The sequence below is a fragment of the Sipha flava genome, unplaced genomic scaffold, assembly GCF_003268045.1.
Source record: "Sipha flava isolate LNK unplaced genomic scaffold, YSA_version1 109_pilon_pilon, whole genome shotgun sequence".
Taxonomy (NCBI): domain Eukaryota; kingdom Metazoa; phylum Arthropoda; class Insecta; order Hemiptera; family Aphididae; genus Sipha; species Sipha flava.
The window spans coordinates 346,684-361,409 of NW_020271726.1; the positions used below are offsets into that span (position 1 = coordinate 346,684).

Genomic DNA, 14,726 nt, shown 5'->3' on the forward strand with positions numbered 1-14,726 from the left:
ACCTCTGTAGGATGGGCCCCAGATCGTGTATAGTACCGTAAACGGCACGAGATTTTCATCCGAAGAAAAAAAATCAAGCACTCCCTGAAATTTCACTCATTCCCCGTTCGCAGACCCACACTGACGTGATGGTATAATATTGATCGATAACTGTTGCTCGTACCATGTGATTATATATAATAACAGGTACACCTTTGTTTCTTTGCATAAAAAGTACTCGATCGCTTAAAGTGTGCGTACCAAATCGTTATTAAATATATGTTCGTCAAGTAGCGAATACCAATTATATTTTTATTCATAATAATGTCCTGGTTAGACTCGCACCAATACTCCACGTTAGATCGATATTTTTCATAATATTAAATTTTTAATATTGAAATTATTTTCCGGTCTTAGACGATAGTATCCCGAAAACGATATACAATATACGAATCAGTTCAAAGCATATTTATGGTTTTTGCATTGAAAATGACATTTTTATTAAGGCCCGGACGCGAACAGAAGCGAAAACTTCGAATCTTGTACATCATTATAACGTTATCATATGTTTTTGAAAATCCAGGGACCCGATCGAGTGAATTTTTTTTTCCTCGAACAAACTTTAAAGGGATGCGAATATTTGTAAAAATTTACATACATCAGAAACGAGAACTACAGGTTTTCGTGATCCTGTGCAACATTCTTTTGTAATATTAACCTGGGTCCTATGTGTACAGTATCTGCGATAGAATTATTATACCTATGTAATCCACGGAGATCTGTCTACAACGGTTCGACCGGGTTAAAATAGGTGTCGTCTTACGATGTTCCGCACTTGTGCAACACTAGATGTTCCGGCCGACTTCGGGCACGAGAAAACGCGGGACGGCGAGAAATCCAAGACACCCATAAGTCTTGTGATTATTACACACTATTACACACGACGGAAGGACGGGAGGCGGTCGACACGAGTATTATAAAACGAAAATCCCTAAACGCAGGACGCTCTAATGATTTCTTTGGTTGCTGTAGACAACACACACGCACACATTCCGGATATACAATAACACTTTAAACCATAAGGTATCCGATGCCTATGAACACGTGTATGGTATACACACTGCTATTATGTTATACGAATAAAAAATAACGTCATGCGGTTAAATGTAAAAGTACATAAGAAAAATTGATTTCGCGGTTTTTTTTTTTTTTTTATATATAAATTTCCATTCACTTGGATACTCTAATGAACAAAAATGGTTTTTTTTAAAAGTCAATAAACGAACTTTCAACATAATTACAACAGAGGTAGTAACTATAATGAATAGATATTATTTAATTCATACGATTTGTTCGAATAAATATCAATAACATTTATTTAAACAAAAATATTTTATCATTTGAACAAATGCATTAATATGCATAAATTATGATAGTAAATATTCAAAATATTCTTCTTTGATTTAGTGATGTGCATAGTTGAATTATTTGAAATATTAGTTTCCAGATTACCGGTAGAAATTTTTATAATTCCTCTATCGAACCATGTGGGGTGTAGATGAATGGATATAAACGAATTCATTATGCATTGAATACAAATAAATAAATACTGCGAGTGTACAGACATAAAATAAGCCTAATCATAACTTCCGAATTCGTGCGAATAATAATTTATTAATCATCGGTTTATCCGCTGGTAATGAACTATTGAAGTATTCCATTCCTATAATGGTAGTTCGCATTATCAATCCAACGAAATACAGGTCATGGTTTAGTATTTAATTTTTAGACCACAGTAACTAACTATAACCCATCGTTACCACGTTTGTTTAATGGGATACCTCCATAATTTCCATGTAGCAGGTGTTTTCGATGAGGAGATCTTGTGGTTCAAAATAATACTTATATATATTTATATCCCTTAACCGTTCTAATTATTTTTAATCGGGATACTAAAATATATTTAAGAACTATAGCTCCAACCATATGTATAAAATCAACTTTATTATTCTTTTACATAAAACTAGCAGTAAAAGATAAGTTTATATTTATTTTTTAGTCAAACAAATATATGGTTTGTCTTAATTTTACTAAGTCCACAGGTGTATGTTTACCGTCCGTAAGACCTCGTTGCACAAATTATGATAGGATGAAAACGCAATTAAAATTACCAAAGCTTATTGGTTACATAATGTCATCGCCTATGTTTATTATGCATCGAACGTGCTTCAAACACGTGCGTTCGAAATGAAGACAAACGGCAAAAAAACGAATTTAGTTGGAACAACAGCGAATTCACGTACATCCGACTGTTGAACTAAATAAAAATAAAGTACATACATTGTGTCGGTATCTAAGCAGGTGTAATGTATCGAACAGCTTTCGGCTGACGTGGTGCGGTACAGGTATTAGGCACGGATGTACGCAGTAACTTTTTTTTTAATGTATTTTTCCCAGTCGCGTATTTCTCGTTATCTCTATTAATTTACTTGTACGTGTACGTTTTTGAAATAATGTCCAACAGAAATTGTTACCGTGCGGCAGTCAACCTACATATTCTAGATTATTTTATTTAATTCGACAGTGATACTCTTATATGTAGCCGAATTGTTATAATTATTTCTATACAGTATGCCGTTTTAACACGATATATAGTACGTACTGTTTACCGCAAACTCGAAATCGTTATTGATCGAAAATCCCTTTTAACATTTTTTCGATGCTGCTCAAAGTGTACCCGACTGCATCTGAGACCCGACACACGGACCTACGGCTCGCCGGTCATGGCTTGTTTTTCGCTTAGAAAATATTATAGCGAGCTAACGTACACGTGCACGTATGTGTGTGTGTGTGTGTGTGTTTGTGTGTGCGTCGGGGAAAACGCCGACCTACAGTATTGTATGTATTTACCGACAACGCGATGCATTGCGGCTGTCTCGGAAAATTAAAAAGAAAACGAAAACTCGATGAAGAAGAATAGGCTACGTTACACGATGGACTGCGCCCGCGATACAGTTGATACAGTTATTACGATGACGACCACCCGTTGACCAGTCCGATATAGATTTCTCTACGGAATTCACATGGCCCACACAATATGACCCGTCATGTTCTCGTGGTGGTTTTTCGCGCGTTCGAAATGCGTACACAGCCCGGGAGAACATCCGATGACCGTGTGGTTTTATTCTCTCAGTACATACACACACACGTGCACAATTATTACTATAAATGTATACGATACGGAGGAGACCCGTCACGTACGCGGTATACTTTCGCTTTGTAACCTTATAGATCATGTGTTGCTGCACAGCTGTCGATCATCATCACACGGGTTAGTGATAGGTTGTTGCTACCAAAATCGGTCGACCTCTTGCACGATTCGGTTGGGTGTGCGCATGTGTGTAGTTAGAGAGCCTGCACACCGGAGAATGGTCGCTTGAAACCTTATCGAAGTATTCGGAGACGGTGCGCCGCCGTATTGTTCGTTTTTCATTATTATCAACAGCAACGCAGAACATTACATATGCGTTTCGTGTGGTATGTTTCAACGGTAATTAATCGCATCATATTGGACTAGGAAACCGAAAAATATTTGTATTACTCGAAATTAAAATATGTTATTGAATCGATCGGGTCAAATAGAAATTACGTACGTTAATAACGGAAAACGATCAGAAACGGCGTCACCGGTGACGATTCTCTGATATAGTATAAGATGTCTAGGCGTAGGTACACGTACACACTGCATTGAGAAAAGCGCGTGAGGGCGAAAAAATGATAAATATTTAATATCAATTCAGAGAAAAGAATAAAAAATACCGTAATATAAGATTTTGATTACATTTTCTCTTGCTCTTCTTGCGATGTAAACAAAACACGTTATAACATGTTGAAATAATTTTTGATGAGTAGAAAACTGGGCGTATCCCCCCCCCCCCCCCCCGAATCATTGATAGCTTCATATTTACAAGATATAGTTAAATTTATACAGTTATTCGTAAATCTTATGGATTTAATTAGTTAGTTATTGGCGTACTCGGATGAAGTAGTCTTATAAATAACAATATTGAATACATTATTATTAAACCCAGTATTGTCGACAGTACTGTACTGTAGACCCAGTATGTCGACCTAACACTACATTTTGTGGTGACAATTGCTCAGTCGATGATCGATAATTGTAGTATTATGTTGCGTTTTGTTGTCCACAACTACTGCCGGTCAATCAAACGCAACATACTGTTTTATGCATCTGCTGGAAGCGATTTGTGAACTCGTGTTCGGTATTGGGTAATATTACCGTGGTGACAAATCGCGTATGAAAGAACATAGCGCTTTCTAATATAAATACATATACGTGCACGTGTGTGCGTAAAATAAGATTGTGATCTTTATATGCTTGCATAGTAGTTTTGTACACGAGATATGGATCTGATCGGGACAACGTTTACATTGTGTTTGTAAGTAACTTTTATTTGGAATACATTTTGCACGTCGTTAAAACAACTTTAAATACAGAATCAACAAAGAAATGTTGTTTAAAATCGGAACATTTGAAACGGTACATCATGTAAAATGTACTGCATTATTCCTACTCCGATATAACGAGTAGACTTCTAAAAACATTGACATTTTTCTCAACAAGTTCAATCTAATGCAAATTATTTTTTTTTTTATTTGAACTATATTTAAAAATGCTGGAAAAATTTTATGTACAATCTACATATCATTATTTTACGTATTTCTCTCCGGTTTGACATGATTTCATGAGTTATGCGTGCGCCCTGAATTTTACGATTTCATGAGTTATTTGTGTACGTCGAATTCGCGTACGTTTACTGTTAATCATTTTCTAATCGAAATAGTTTTAAAATTGTTTCGAATGAAACAACTTTATTTTTTATTTTCGAATACAATGGCCACTATAATATTATATTATAGCGCTTTCGATTTTTATATTTCATTTCAACACACTAAGGGCATACATTTTCTCATCGCGCACCCATGACACAGAAATTGAAGAGGTCAAAAGCTAATTCTAGTCCCAATAAGAGTAACAAAGGAAGTTTATGTGTGTGTGTGTGTGTGTGTGTGTGTGCGTGCGTGTATGTATGTGCGTGAGTAACGTATTTAGATTCCCGCGTCATGCACGAAACCGCAACATGTGATACGAGAAAATATATTTTTTTTCAATCTAACATAACTCGGAGGCTTTCCCCTTTTACATAGAAGAAAAAATCTCATATGAAGATTGACCAGGTTTAATTTCATATGGTCAGTGGTGGGTGTACGTGTATGACTCAAAACTAGTTATTCCTACGTAGGCATTTATGTACATACATGCAATTAGTTTAGATCATACGTCATGCAGATAGTGGTCATCCGCTGTTGCAGAACAATTGTTAAAAAAAATTTACACGTTTAGTATTTAAACAACTTGAACATTTCGAAGAAAAAGAAACGATTACCTTTGTATTTGTCGAACAAATTAGAAATACGTAACGGTTGTAAAGTATCACTTTGAATGCCGATATATATCGCAGACGCGTGTGAATAGTATTTATAATGAATCTCTGGTAAAAGTATTGAAAAACGTTTGCGTTTGACTTATTACATTATTTTAGCCACGAGTTGTATGTTATTGGAAACTTCACACGGAGTATAAAAATTATCATTGTTTTTACGTTTTCCTGAACCACGTGAATGCTACTATTGTTGTAATTCTTATACTCAGGGCTCGGAACTGTACGCGTTTGCATGTTTTTGAAGATTTATATAAAAAATTGTAAATCATCGCAGAGATGTATACGAAAATTCGATTTTTGTTATATCGTATTGTTTATTTCACATTTTCCGGACTTACCGAGTACGTTTTCGTACTTAAGCACGTACACGCTCTCGGATTTCATTGCGTTGCTTGTCGCGACGGTGTGAAGTTCCGAGCTTCGAATTTACTATCGGTAAAACACGCCCGAACACAACGCGCGCATATCACACAGGTCGTTAAATCGATTGTGCTCACCCGTATTGGATACGACATTGAAAAAAATAAAAAAAAGTTGCGCCAGGTAATTGTGATGGTTTGACGTACGTATAAACGTTATCGCGAACCGCTGAACGTGTCCGGCCGAAGAGTTGTTGCTGTGACGCGCAGTGCCGTGGTATACGTCAATGCGGGTGCACGCGGCCCGTGTCGGATCGGCCGTGCAACAGGTTTGACGGGTGATGATCGTAATTGGTATTGATAGATATCGTAGATCATAGTATCTAAATCAACAGATTAATCGGTTACCGGTTAGCGAAAATCGAAAACGAGACTTTTGCTACCCCGTCCCCGGTGCGCGTTGCGTTTTTCATATTATTATTATTATTATTATGGGTGAAAACATTAGGTGACCGCGATAATGATATCCGACTAGAACAACAATTTTTTTTTTTTGTTTTTCCCCGGCTATCGTCTAATCGATCAGTATAATACACACATTCGAGACATTTTCCCCGTTTGCTAACTCTGAGCGCGTAAAGCAGGGTTAATTGCCAACGATTACAATGAAAAAAAAAAAAAAAAAATGAAAATGAAAAAAATTGTTGTAATAATACCTATACGACTGGTTGTGATCAAGTCGATTTGATGTGTATGTACAAAATACATAACAATACATGTGAATAAACAAAAAAAAAAAAATAGATAAAATAAGAAGAAAAAAAGAAAAAAAAGAAGAAACAATTAATTCGATATACTCTTTGTTCCCGCCCAACAAAATAAAAGAGAAAAAAATCTATGGTTTTCAAAATAATATTTTTTCCCGTTAAAATAAATACACGAGGCAAAATATTAACAATTCTTTGATACAGATGTGAAAACAAACAGTACCCTGTGACCATGTATATCATATTACTTTGTTTTGTACGTGTTTCGAGTGATTTTTTCAACTAATGTCTTTTTTTTCGTATATAGGTCTGTGCCAGCATGAGAATAGTGACCTCATGGATTTTCATGTCTCTACTGACCGCCATATTCGAATCGTCTCAAGGCCATGATCACCACAAAGCTCTTAACAGTGAGTACACAAGTCATGTTATTTTATTAATTCGTTATTGATGATTTAAGTTTTGATTAAGCGATAAACACTACGTAAACAGTGTGTTCCACTGATTTTAATCTATTGGTTCGAATCAGAACATATGTTTACATAGTTTCATATCATAATTGTACGCGCGTTGACACTATAATATTATAATAAAATAGTAATTTTATTTTTTTAATTTCACATTATTTTTAATTAAAAAAAATAATACATTTCACGACAAAAATAAAAAAAATTTACTATTTTATAAATGTTATTATAAGAATAAGTTAGTAAAATCTTTTGTGAATAAAAACGTTCATCCTATTTTTTTCGTTTTGCATTACAATAAAACCATAACGTAATTTTTACGTCATCATATTATTATCTTCTAGAAATTCATTTATCCTAGTGCAATATATTCATATAATGCTATAAAAGTCTCCAGGCGGTAGTTCCTCAAACTGCACGACGAAGAAAAGAACAAAGGAAAATACAATACAATGCAAGTCATACCAGGACTTGTTTTACATTTATTTAAACGCCACAGTGCTGAAACATTATAAGATGCTGGGTTGGAAAGAACATTTAATTATTTCTAAATCATTTTAAATCAAAATACGTATGTGACATTATAATTACTGTTGTGCACTGGAGTTTGAACAACTATAAATAGGCGATGTAATTCATGAAAGTTTACATTTCAAAAACTCGTTTAATACGGTTAGATAAATCAAATATATAGTTATCTATTGTATTTCATTTTTAAGTACTATTATATTACGTACAAAAATCGGTTGTATCGTTTTAGCGATTTCGTTTTCATATCGATTTCCTATTCATTACCCGAAGGGTCGTACGGTTATCTCACAGCGGTGCATCGAATTTCTACGCTTTTAGGTTTCGCAACACTCTTCAAAATGTTTCACGAGGTATTCAATTTAAAATCGTTAATTGGTTTAATTTTCCGTGACATATGTAATAAACGTGTAAATATGACGCAAAAGTTAGTACTAATGAAATAATATTTGTGAATAAAAATCTAAAAAATTATGACGTCGCGTCCATCGACTTAAATATCAATTGAAATTAAAACGCGATTTTAAAAATCGCAGTAGAGTCCGTGTAGACGAACCGACCGTTTGAGAGGGCCGATGACGGTTCAAAAACGGTTCTCGAGACGATGTCAAACTGCGGTCGAAGTAGGAACTCAGCCCGGAGCAACGTCCAAATTTTAGCACTCATTTCTCTTCTTCTTCGTCCTTTACTCCGCCGGTCACATGCACTCGTGGCCCGTCTCTCCGCGCGTGTCTCTCCGCCACCCTTCGCTGGTCGTCACACGGTTGACCAGCAGTCCCCTAGTAGGGTAGTAGTAGGCCCCGTGTCACTGACCACTCCGAGCAACCTGTGCCCCGTATTCCACGGCCCAGCAATAATACCCTTCGCGGTGTGCATGCGCAGATTACAAGATCAACAAGAAACCGTGCTTGGTGAACGGTCTGGAGGGCACGTGCATGTTTGTGTACGAGTGCATCAACAGCAACGGCCGGCACATCGGCATGTGCGTGGACACGTTCATGTTCGGTAGCTGTTGCGCACACAATCTGACCGCGGCACAAGTGGCCATGTTACCGGACGCATCCGAACCGGCCGTGCTGTTCACGCAGCCGGGTGGCAACGGTGTGTCGCAACGGCCGCAACACCGGCCGCAGCATCGGCCGTACCGGCCGTCCCAGGTGATGATGCGGCCCAACAACGCGGACGCGGACGGCGCGGCCATCACGCCGTCGGTGGACAAGAAATACCATTACCAGCCGGCGTCGGCCACGCAGCAGACGCCCAACCTGTCGGCGCACGTCAATCGCGTGCCGTCCACCAACTTCATATCCAACAGCCGGCCCAATTTCATGTCCAGGCCTGCTGCACTGCCGTACACCACGACCACCGCCCCGGCCACCACCACCACAATCTTCACCACGGTGGCGACCATCACCACCACTACCACCACCGGTCAACCAGCCAACCAGGAAGTGGACGACAACGACAACAAAGTGGACTCGGTCTGGTCCCACAGGTTCGTACAATCATGGCGACTAGCGTACTCGGTGATAACTAGGGCCCGGATTTTAATACAAAGTGCAAAGTTTTTTTTTTTGGCTGATCATGCACAATGCTCTATAAAAACATAGTTCGGTTCATGTAACAAGGGATTCAAAGTTACAAATTTTATTTTACATTTTTATGCATATTTCAACGTTTTTTCACTTTTAGAGCATCTTTAGTATTATTGGGCTATTTGGTTGGTTTTTAATACATATTTGTTCAATATACTAAACAAACTTAGCCTATTAAAAATAAAATTAAAAGATAAATTATTTTATTGATATTTAAGTAGGTTTACCAGGTTTTTCCGTATACATTTTCAATTTTTATTTTTCGATTCAGTTTTTATCTTATTTTAATTTATTATTGACTGTGGAGCGTCACCGGTATTCGGTCAAATAACAAATAAGCAGTAAGTTTATGTTACATCGCAGACGTTGCTCGTATTATGTGTGTTTGTGATTTTGATGTACTAAATAGTGTGATAAATAATGTCTAACGTAAAAAAATATATGTAATTTTTAGTAATTTTTGTGGTAAAATGCATTTTTTGAGGACATTTTTGGCTATTTTTTAAAGCATATTTGTATGGATTTAGGGGAATTTAAATTGGGGCCTAGTGATAACATATGTATACGTTTTGTTCTTGGATTTCAGTGCGTTTTTTTTTTTTTTTTTTGTTATTTTTCATTGATACTTACTCCTTTAAACTAAGTGATGACTAGTAGAGCTGAACCGACCAGTCCGTGGAAAGGATTATAATTATTTAATCCCGATTTAGATTCAATATCTTTTTTATTCGGATCCCTGATTAAACTGTGACGACGATCAGATTTTTTTTATATTGTTATTATAGGTATTGGATCATTTTTTATACAGGATGTAAGGGTGTTTATGACAGGTTATTTATAATGGTGTGTCCAAAATGAATCTAAAAATCCTAAGACGGATTGTGTTGCATGTCCAACACTAGTAATTAGAAAATTATATTTTTGTCTCTATATTTTAAATTTTTCCCGAATTATTATAGCCTAACATATAGAAGCTACAGTTTAACTACGGAATATTGTACTCTTGTATCAATAAATTCATGATTTATTCGACCGTTTTTCGGTTTATACGTCAAAATTACGTTTTAGATCAGGAATACTATTTAAGTATAGAATATTTTTTGGTTCGTTTTTACAATATTACTTTTAGTTTTTCGGTCAAAAAGCACATTTTTATAATAGTATAGTAAAATCTGAACCCAGAAATAACCAAATACACAATATTCCGCGATCGCGTTCTCGTAGACGTTTGTTCAATATTATTTTCAATTATTTTGCTGCACAGATCGACTTCGGTTGACCCAACTTTGATAGTTAATAAATATACCATTAATGTCTATAATACAGTTGTTTACTTAGTTATCATAATTAGAGCTTTGAACTCAGTGGTTTCTCGTAACATACCTCGAGCTATATATTTACGTAGTTTGTCACATTGCAATTCAAGATTTTGAGTGAATACAAACAGATTGATTCCACAACGTAGCCTTAGATTTACCCGTAACAAACTTATCGATCGTACGACGGAATGGAAAGGTTAGTGCCGTATCGATGTTGCGAAATGCGATGAAAGCGTCGTATTTGTTCGATACTTTATGCATACGGTTAGGTCGGCAAAGGTGTTTTTGTTTTTCCTCTCTGAACTCGATTCAAACGAAAAGTAATATTATTTACCGTCACTACCTCGGAGAGTGTTTACCAGTACTGCAATTTATTCATGGTCGGGTATTCCTTACGTTTTCAATATTTTTCAAACCAATTTTTAAAAAACGTATTTCGTCAACGTTTTGAGACGGTTTTCAATACATTCGAATCGTTATTGTTTCGATTAAATCGAGCTTCTAACACGTAACCTCCCGGCACCCATAATGTACTCTCCTCTCGCGACCGGCCGTACGACCTGATCGTACAACGTTCAGACGTGCATCGTTAAGCCGACTGACGCTTTTGTCGTTCCAGGCCTAGCTGGAGTTCGAGCGCGAGCAGCCATCACGGGTTCATCACTAAGCCGAAGCCACAGCCGCACTTGAGACCGCAGTACACGATGCCGCCGACGACCACTACGTCGGCCACCGGCGACACGAACGCTCCTCACACATCCTCGATCGTGACGACGACCACCGCACCCGTGGCCGTGACGTCGACCACGACGTCGACTACCACAACGACCGCCGCGACACCATCTCTTCTACAGCCAACCACCACCCCCGGGAATCCGTCGGCCACCGGTACAGAGGTCGCGCCCACACCCGTATACGGAAAACCGGAAAAACACACGGCCAAACCAGGCGTGTCGGCCGAGCTCAATCAAAAATCAATGCGTACGTATATACATTTACCATTGTCCCACGAGGATTAAATTAATATTTGCGTTGATCCTTTTAGTGACTTTTAAATAGATTCGAATTTTTTTTCTTCTTATTTTGTTATAACTCACATGGGGATATCCGTTTATTAATTTTTTTTTTTTTTTTAATGAGCGCATACCGATTAAAGTTTACATAAAAAGTATTGGATCTCGTAACGAAACAACAATAAGTGATTGTAGACGAATAACAGTAGAAGAATGTATCAAATTTATAAAGGTAAGTTGTGGCCTCACAGATTTTCCGGTAACCGAGACGAGTCATTCACCGATGCGTCTTAGTCTAACGAAAGTGAAAGTGATGGACGTTCGCATCAATCAAAATATAACAAGAGTGGAGACAACAACATAGGTACAAGTAGAACACGAGTATCGGTACGTGTATAACATCAGTTATATTCTAAAGAAAGGACCAGCAAATGAGTCGGGAACATCAGCAGTTCAGCATTAAATTTAGTTTTCCTGATCATAATTACATTTATTTTGGAATCCATATGAGTTATTTGAAAACAAACAAAACAATTTGATCATCTATGTCAACACTGGCGGAATATCGCAATGATTAGACAATCCTCGAGGGAAACTTTCGTGTTATGTGACTTCAATTTTCAATTTGTTTTTGCATTTATATAGCTTGTGGCCAAGCGCCTTTGCATCCCAGACACGAGGTGCGGATCGTCGGTGGCAGAAACGCCGCTTTCGGCAGTTGGCCTTGGCAGGTACGTTCGATTAGTGTGGTAAACTGTATACTAAGTCGAAATAAGGGTATTTAAAAATATACAGAATAACATTGATCGTTGCCATCAAAGCCATGCAATGTTTAAAAAAAAATGTTATACCTATCGTTACATGATATTTTCTATATCTATTTTCGTTGAACTCGGTATACATTTTGTATCGGCCGGCAGTACAGACAAAATCGTGTACACTGTCCGATTTGACCAGTTCGGTATATTTGGTTTTCTTGCATAATTATTACAATTGCTGTTGTTGTTCGCTGTACAGGTTTCTGTGCGAAGGACGTCGTTCTTCGGGTTTTCAAGCACGCACCGATGCGGAGGAGCTCTGTTGAACGAGAACTGGATAGCGACGGCCGGCCATTGCGTTGACGAGTGAGTAGAAAGCATAAGTAAAATTAAGAAATACGTAAAAAAAAAAAAAAAACGACCACACACGAACGCGTCTTCTAATCTGTGAACAATTTTTCAGTTTGCTGACATCGCAAATACGTATAAGAATTGGCGAGTACGACTTCTCGACCGATCAGGAGCCGTACCCGTTTGTGGAACGCTCCGTCGTCCGGAAAATCGTTCATCCCAAGTACAACTTCTTCACGTACGAGTACGACTTGGCTATGGTACGGCTGGACTCACCGGTTAAGTACACACAACACATAGTGCCCATATGCTTGCCCGGCTCCGACGACCTTCTCATCGGTGAAAACGCCACGGTCACCGGTTGGGGGCGGTTAAGCGAAGGAGGCACCTTACCGTCGGTGCTCCAAGAGGTATGTAGTAATGTCGTTCGATGTTGTTTCAGAAGGACAGAGCTCTAGACGTTTTGAAAAAGTTTAATCTGAAATTCAACAATCACCTTTCATTCCTTTCCGTGACACATTTAATCTAAAAGCTTAATATTGATCTAAACAATTATTCTAGGACGCTTATTGTCCCTTACTTAAGAACGCAAAAATGTTGCTTCACCGGATGTACCTTATTATACAATTCCACGCCACAGTATCTTAAACAATATCGTATCATGACTCCGTGCCGATCAGCTGTTGTCAATATCGTTTTTGAATCCGACACAGTCGGCAGACGATTTGAAAATAATCGTTTCGAAACGTAACCTACGCGCGTTTATCTGCCGTCTACATAAAAGTGCACGATTTCCGTTTATTATCACTTAAATTGTATTTTGTCAGAACTAAATATCTCAGCTAACAATACTAGATGTGCTCAATTATCCGCTCACAAATAACGTGTAACGTGTCATTTCTGAAATCGATATTGTAATCGCAACATACTTCGTTTTCGATAGTTGTTTTTCACGAAACGTACTATTTATCCCGGACGGTTAGTTCGAATTAACCGATGTTCAACGAGCCTAATTTATCAAAATTTCAACGGACCACGATATCAGTACGAAGATTAAAGTTAATTATAACTCGTTGTAATAGGTGACTGTGCCGATCGTTAGCAACGACAAGTGTAAAAGTATGTTTTTGAGAGCTGGCAGACACGAATACATACCAGACATATTCATGTGCGCCGGATACGACGACGGCGGCCGTGACTCGTGTCAAGTAAGCTGAGTTCTGTAAACGGACGTTCATTTCGTTTATAGTTTTCAACTTCCCGTACAAAAATTTTAATAATTCATTTTAATCTCAAAAGGGCGATTCCGGTGGGCCGCTGCAAGTGAAAGGTAGAGACGGACGCTATTTTCTGGCTGGCATCATAAGCTGGGGTATCGGATGTGCCGAAGCTAACCTGCCCGGCGTGTGTACCAGGATATCTAGATTCGTACCTTGGATTCTGCAAACAGTCACTTAGTCACAATATTATTATTACCTATTTTTTTGTTTTCTTTTTTGTCACGAGACAATTGTTTGTATGGACGGACGCCTGATTTGACTCGGTCAAACATGTGATTTAAAAGTTGAAGTACCGAATCGGTAGACACGTGTACGTAAATTTTCAACGTCGAAGAAAATATTATTTTAGATTATTTTTTTTTTTTTATTAACGCATATGTAAATAGTTTATAAATATTTAACCATAATTGATATTAAAAAAGAAACCTTGCGTTGAATCTTTCTTCTATATGCGAATAAAACTATATCTACTGTAAGAAAAGTTTAATAAATTATTGATTTGAAAATCATGCACAATAGTATTTACATTATTATACGACTAAGAGTGTTGTTAAAATTAGACAAAATTTGAATATCGTAAATATCCTATTTTTCGTATACAATATTGATAATGTTAATGTATCATACCGTATTATTGTGTACGCCTGTAACTAAACTATTCGATATTACAATAAGTTTATTTCGAAAAACTCAGATAAATTAACCTTTCAATAGAGTGGTAAAGTACGTTATTTTAATGAACATTGAACAATGTTGGCACCTAAATGTATTGATGTAGGTATAAT

General features: G+C 37.3%; 1 protein-coding gene across 1 annotated transcript in view; it reads left to right on the plus strand.

Moving 5' to 3' along the window:
• Nucleotides 1-14,447, plus strand: part of LOC112687482 (serine proteinase stubble) — a 40,355-nt gene extending 25,908 nt beyond the window's left edge. The window contains exons 2-9 of the mRNA XM_025560212.1: nt 6,938-7,040; nt 8,508-9,120; nt 11,159-11,520; nt 12,198-12,283; nt 12,570-12,676; nt 12,774-13,071; nt 13,744-13,869; nt 13,961-14,447. Coding sequence (XP_025415997.1) covers nt 6,938-7,040; nt 8,508-9,120; nt 11,159-11,520; nt 12,198-12,283; nt 12,570-12,676; nt 12,774-13,071; nt 13,744-13,869; nt 13,961-14,119 — 1,854 coding nt within the window. The 3' untranslated portion in view covers nt 14,120-14,447. The remainder of the gene's footprint in view (nt 1-6,937; nt 7,041-8,507; nt 9,121-11,158; nt 11,521-12,197; nt 12,284-12,569; nt 12,677-12,773; nt 13,072-13,743; nt 13,870-13,960) is intronic.
• The last annotated feature ends 279 nt before the right edge of the window (nt 14,448-14,726 follow it).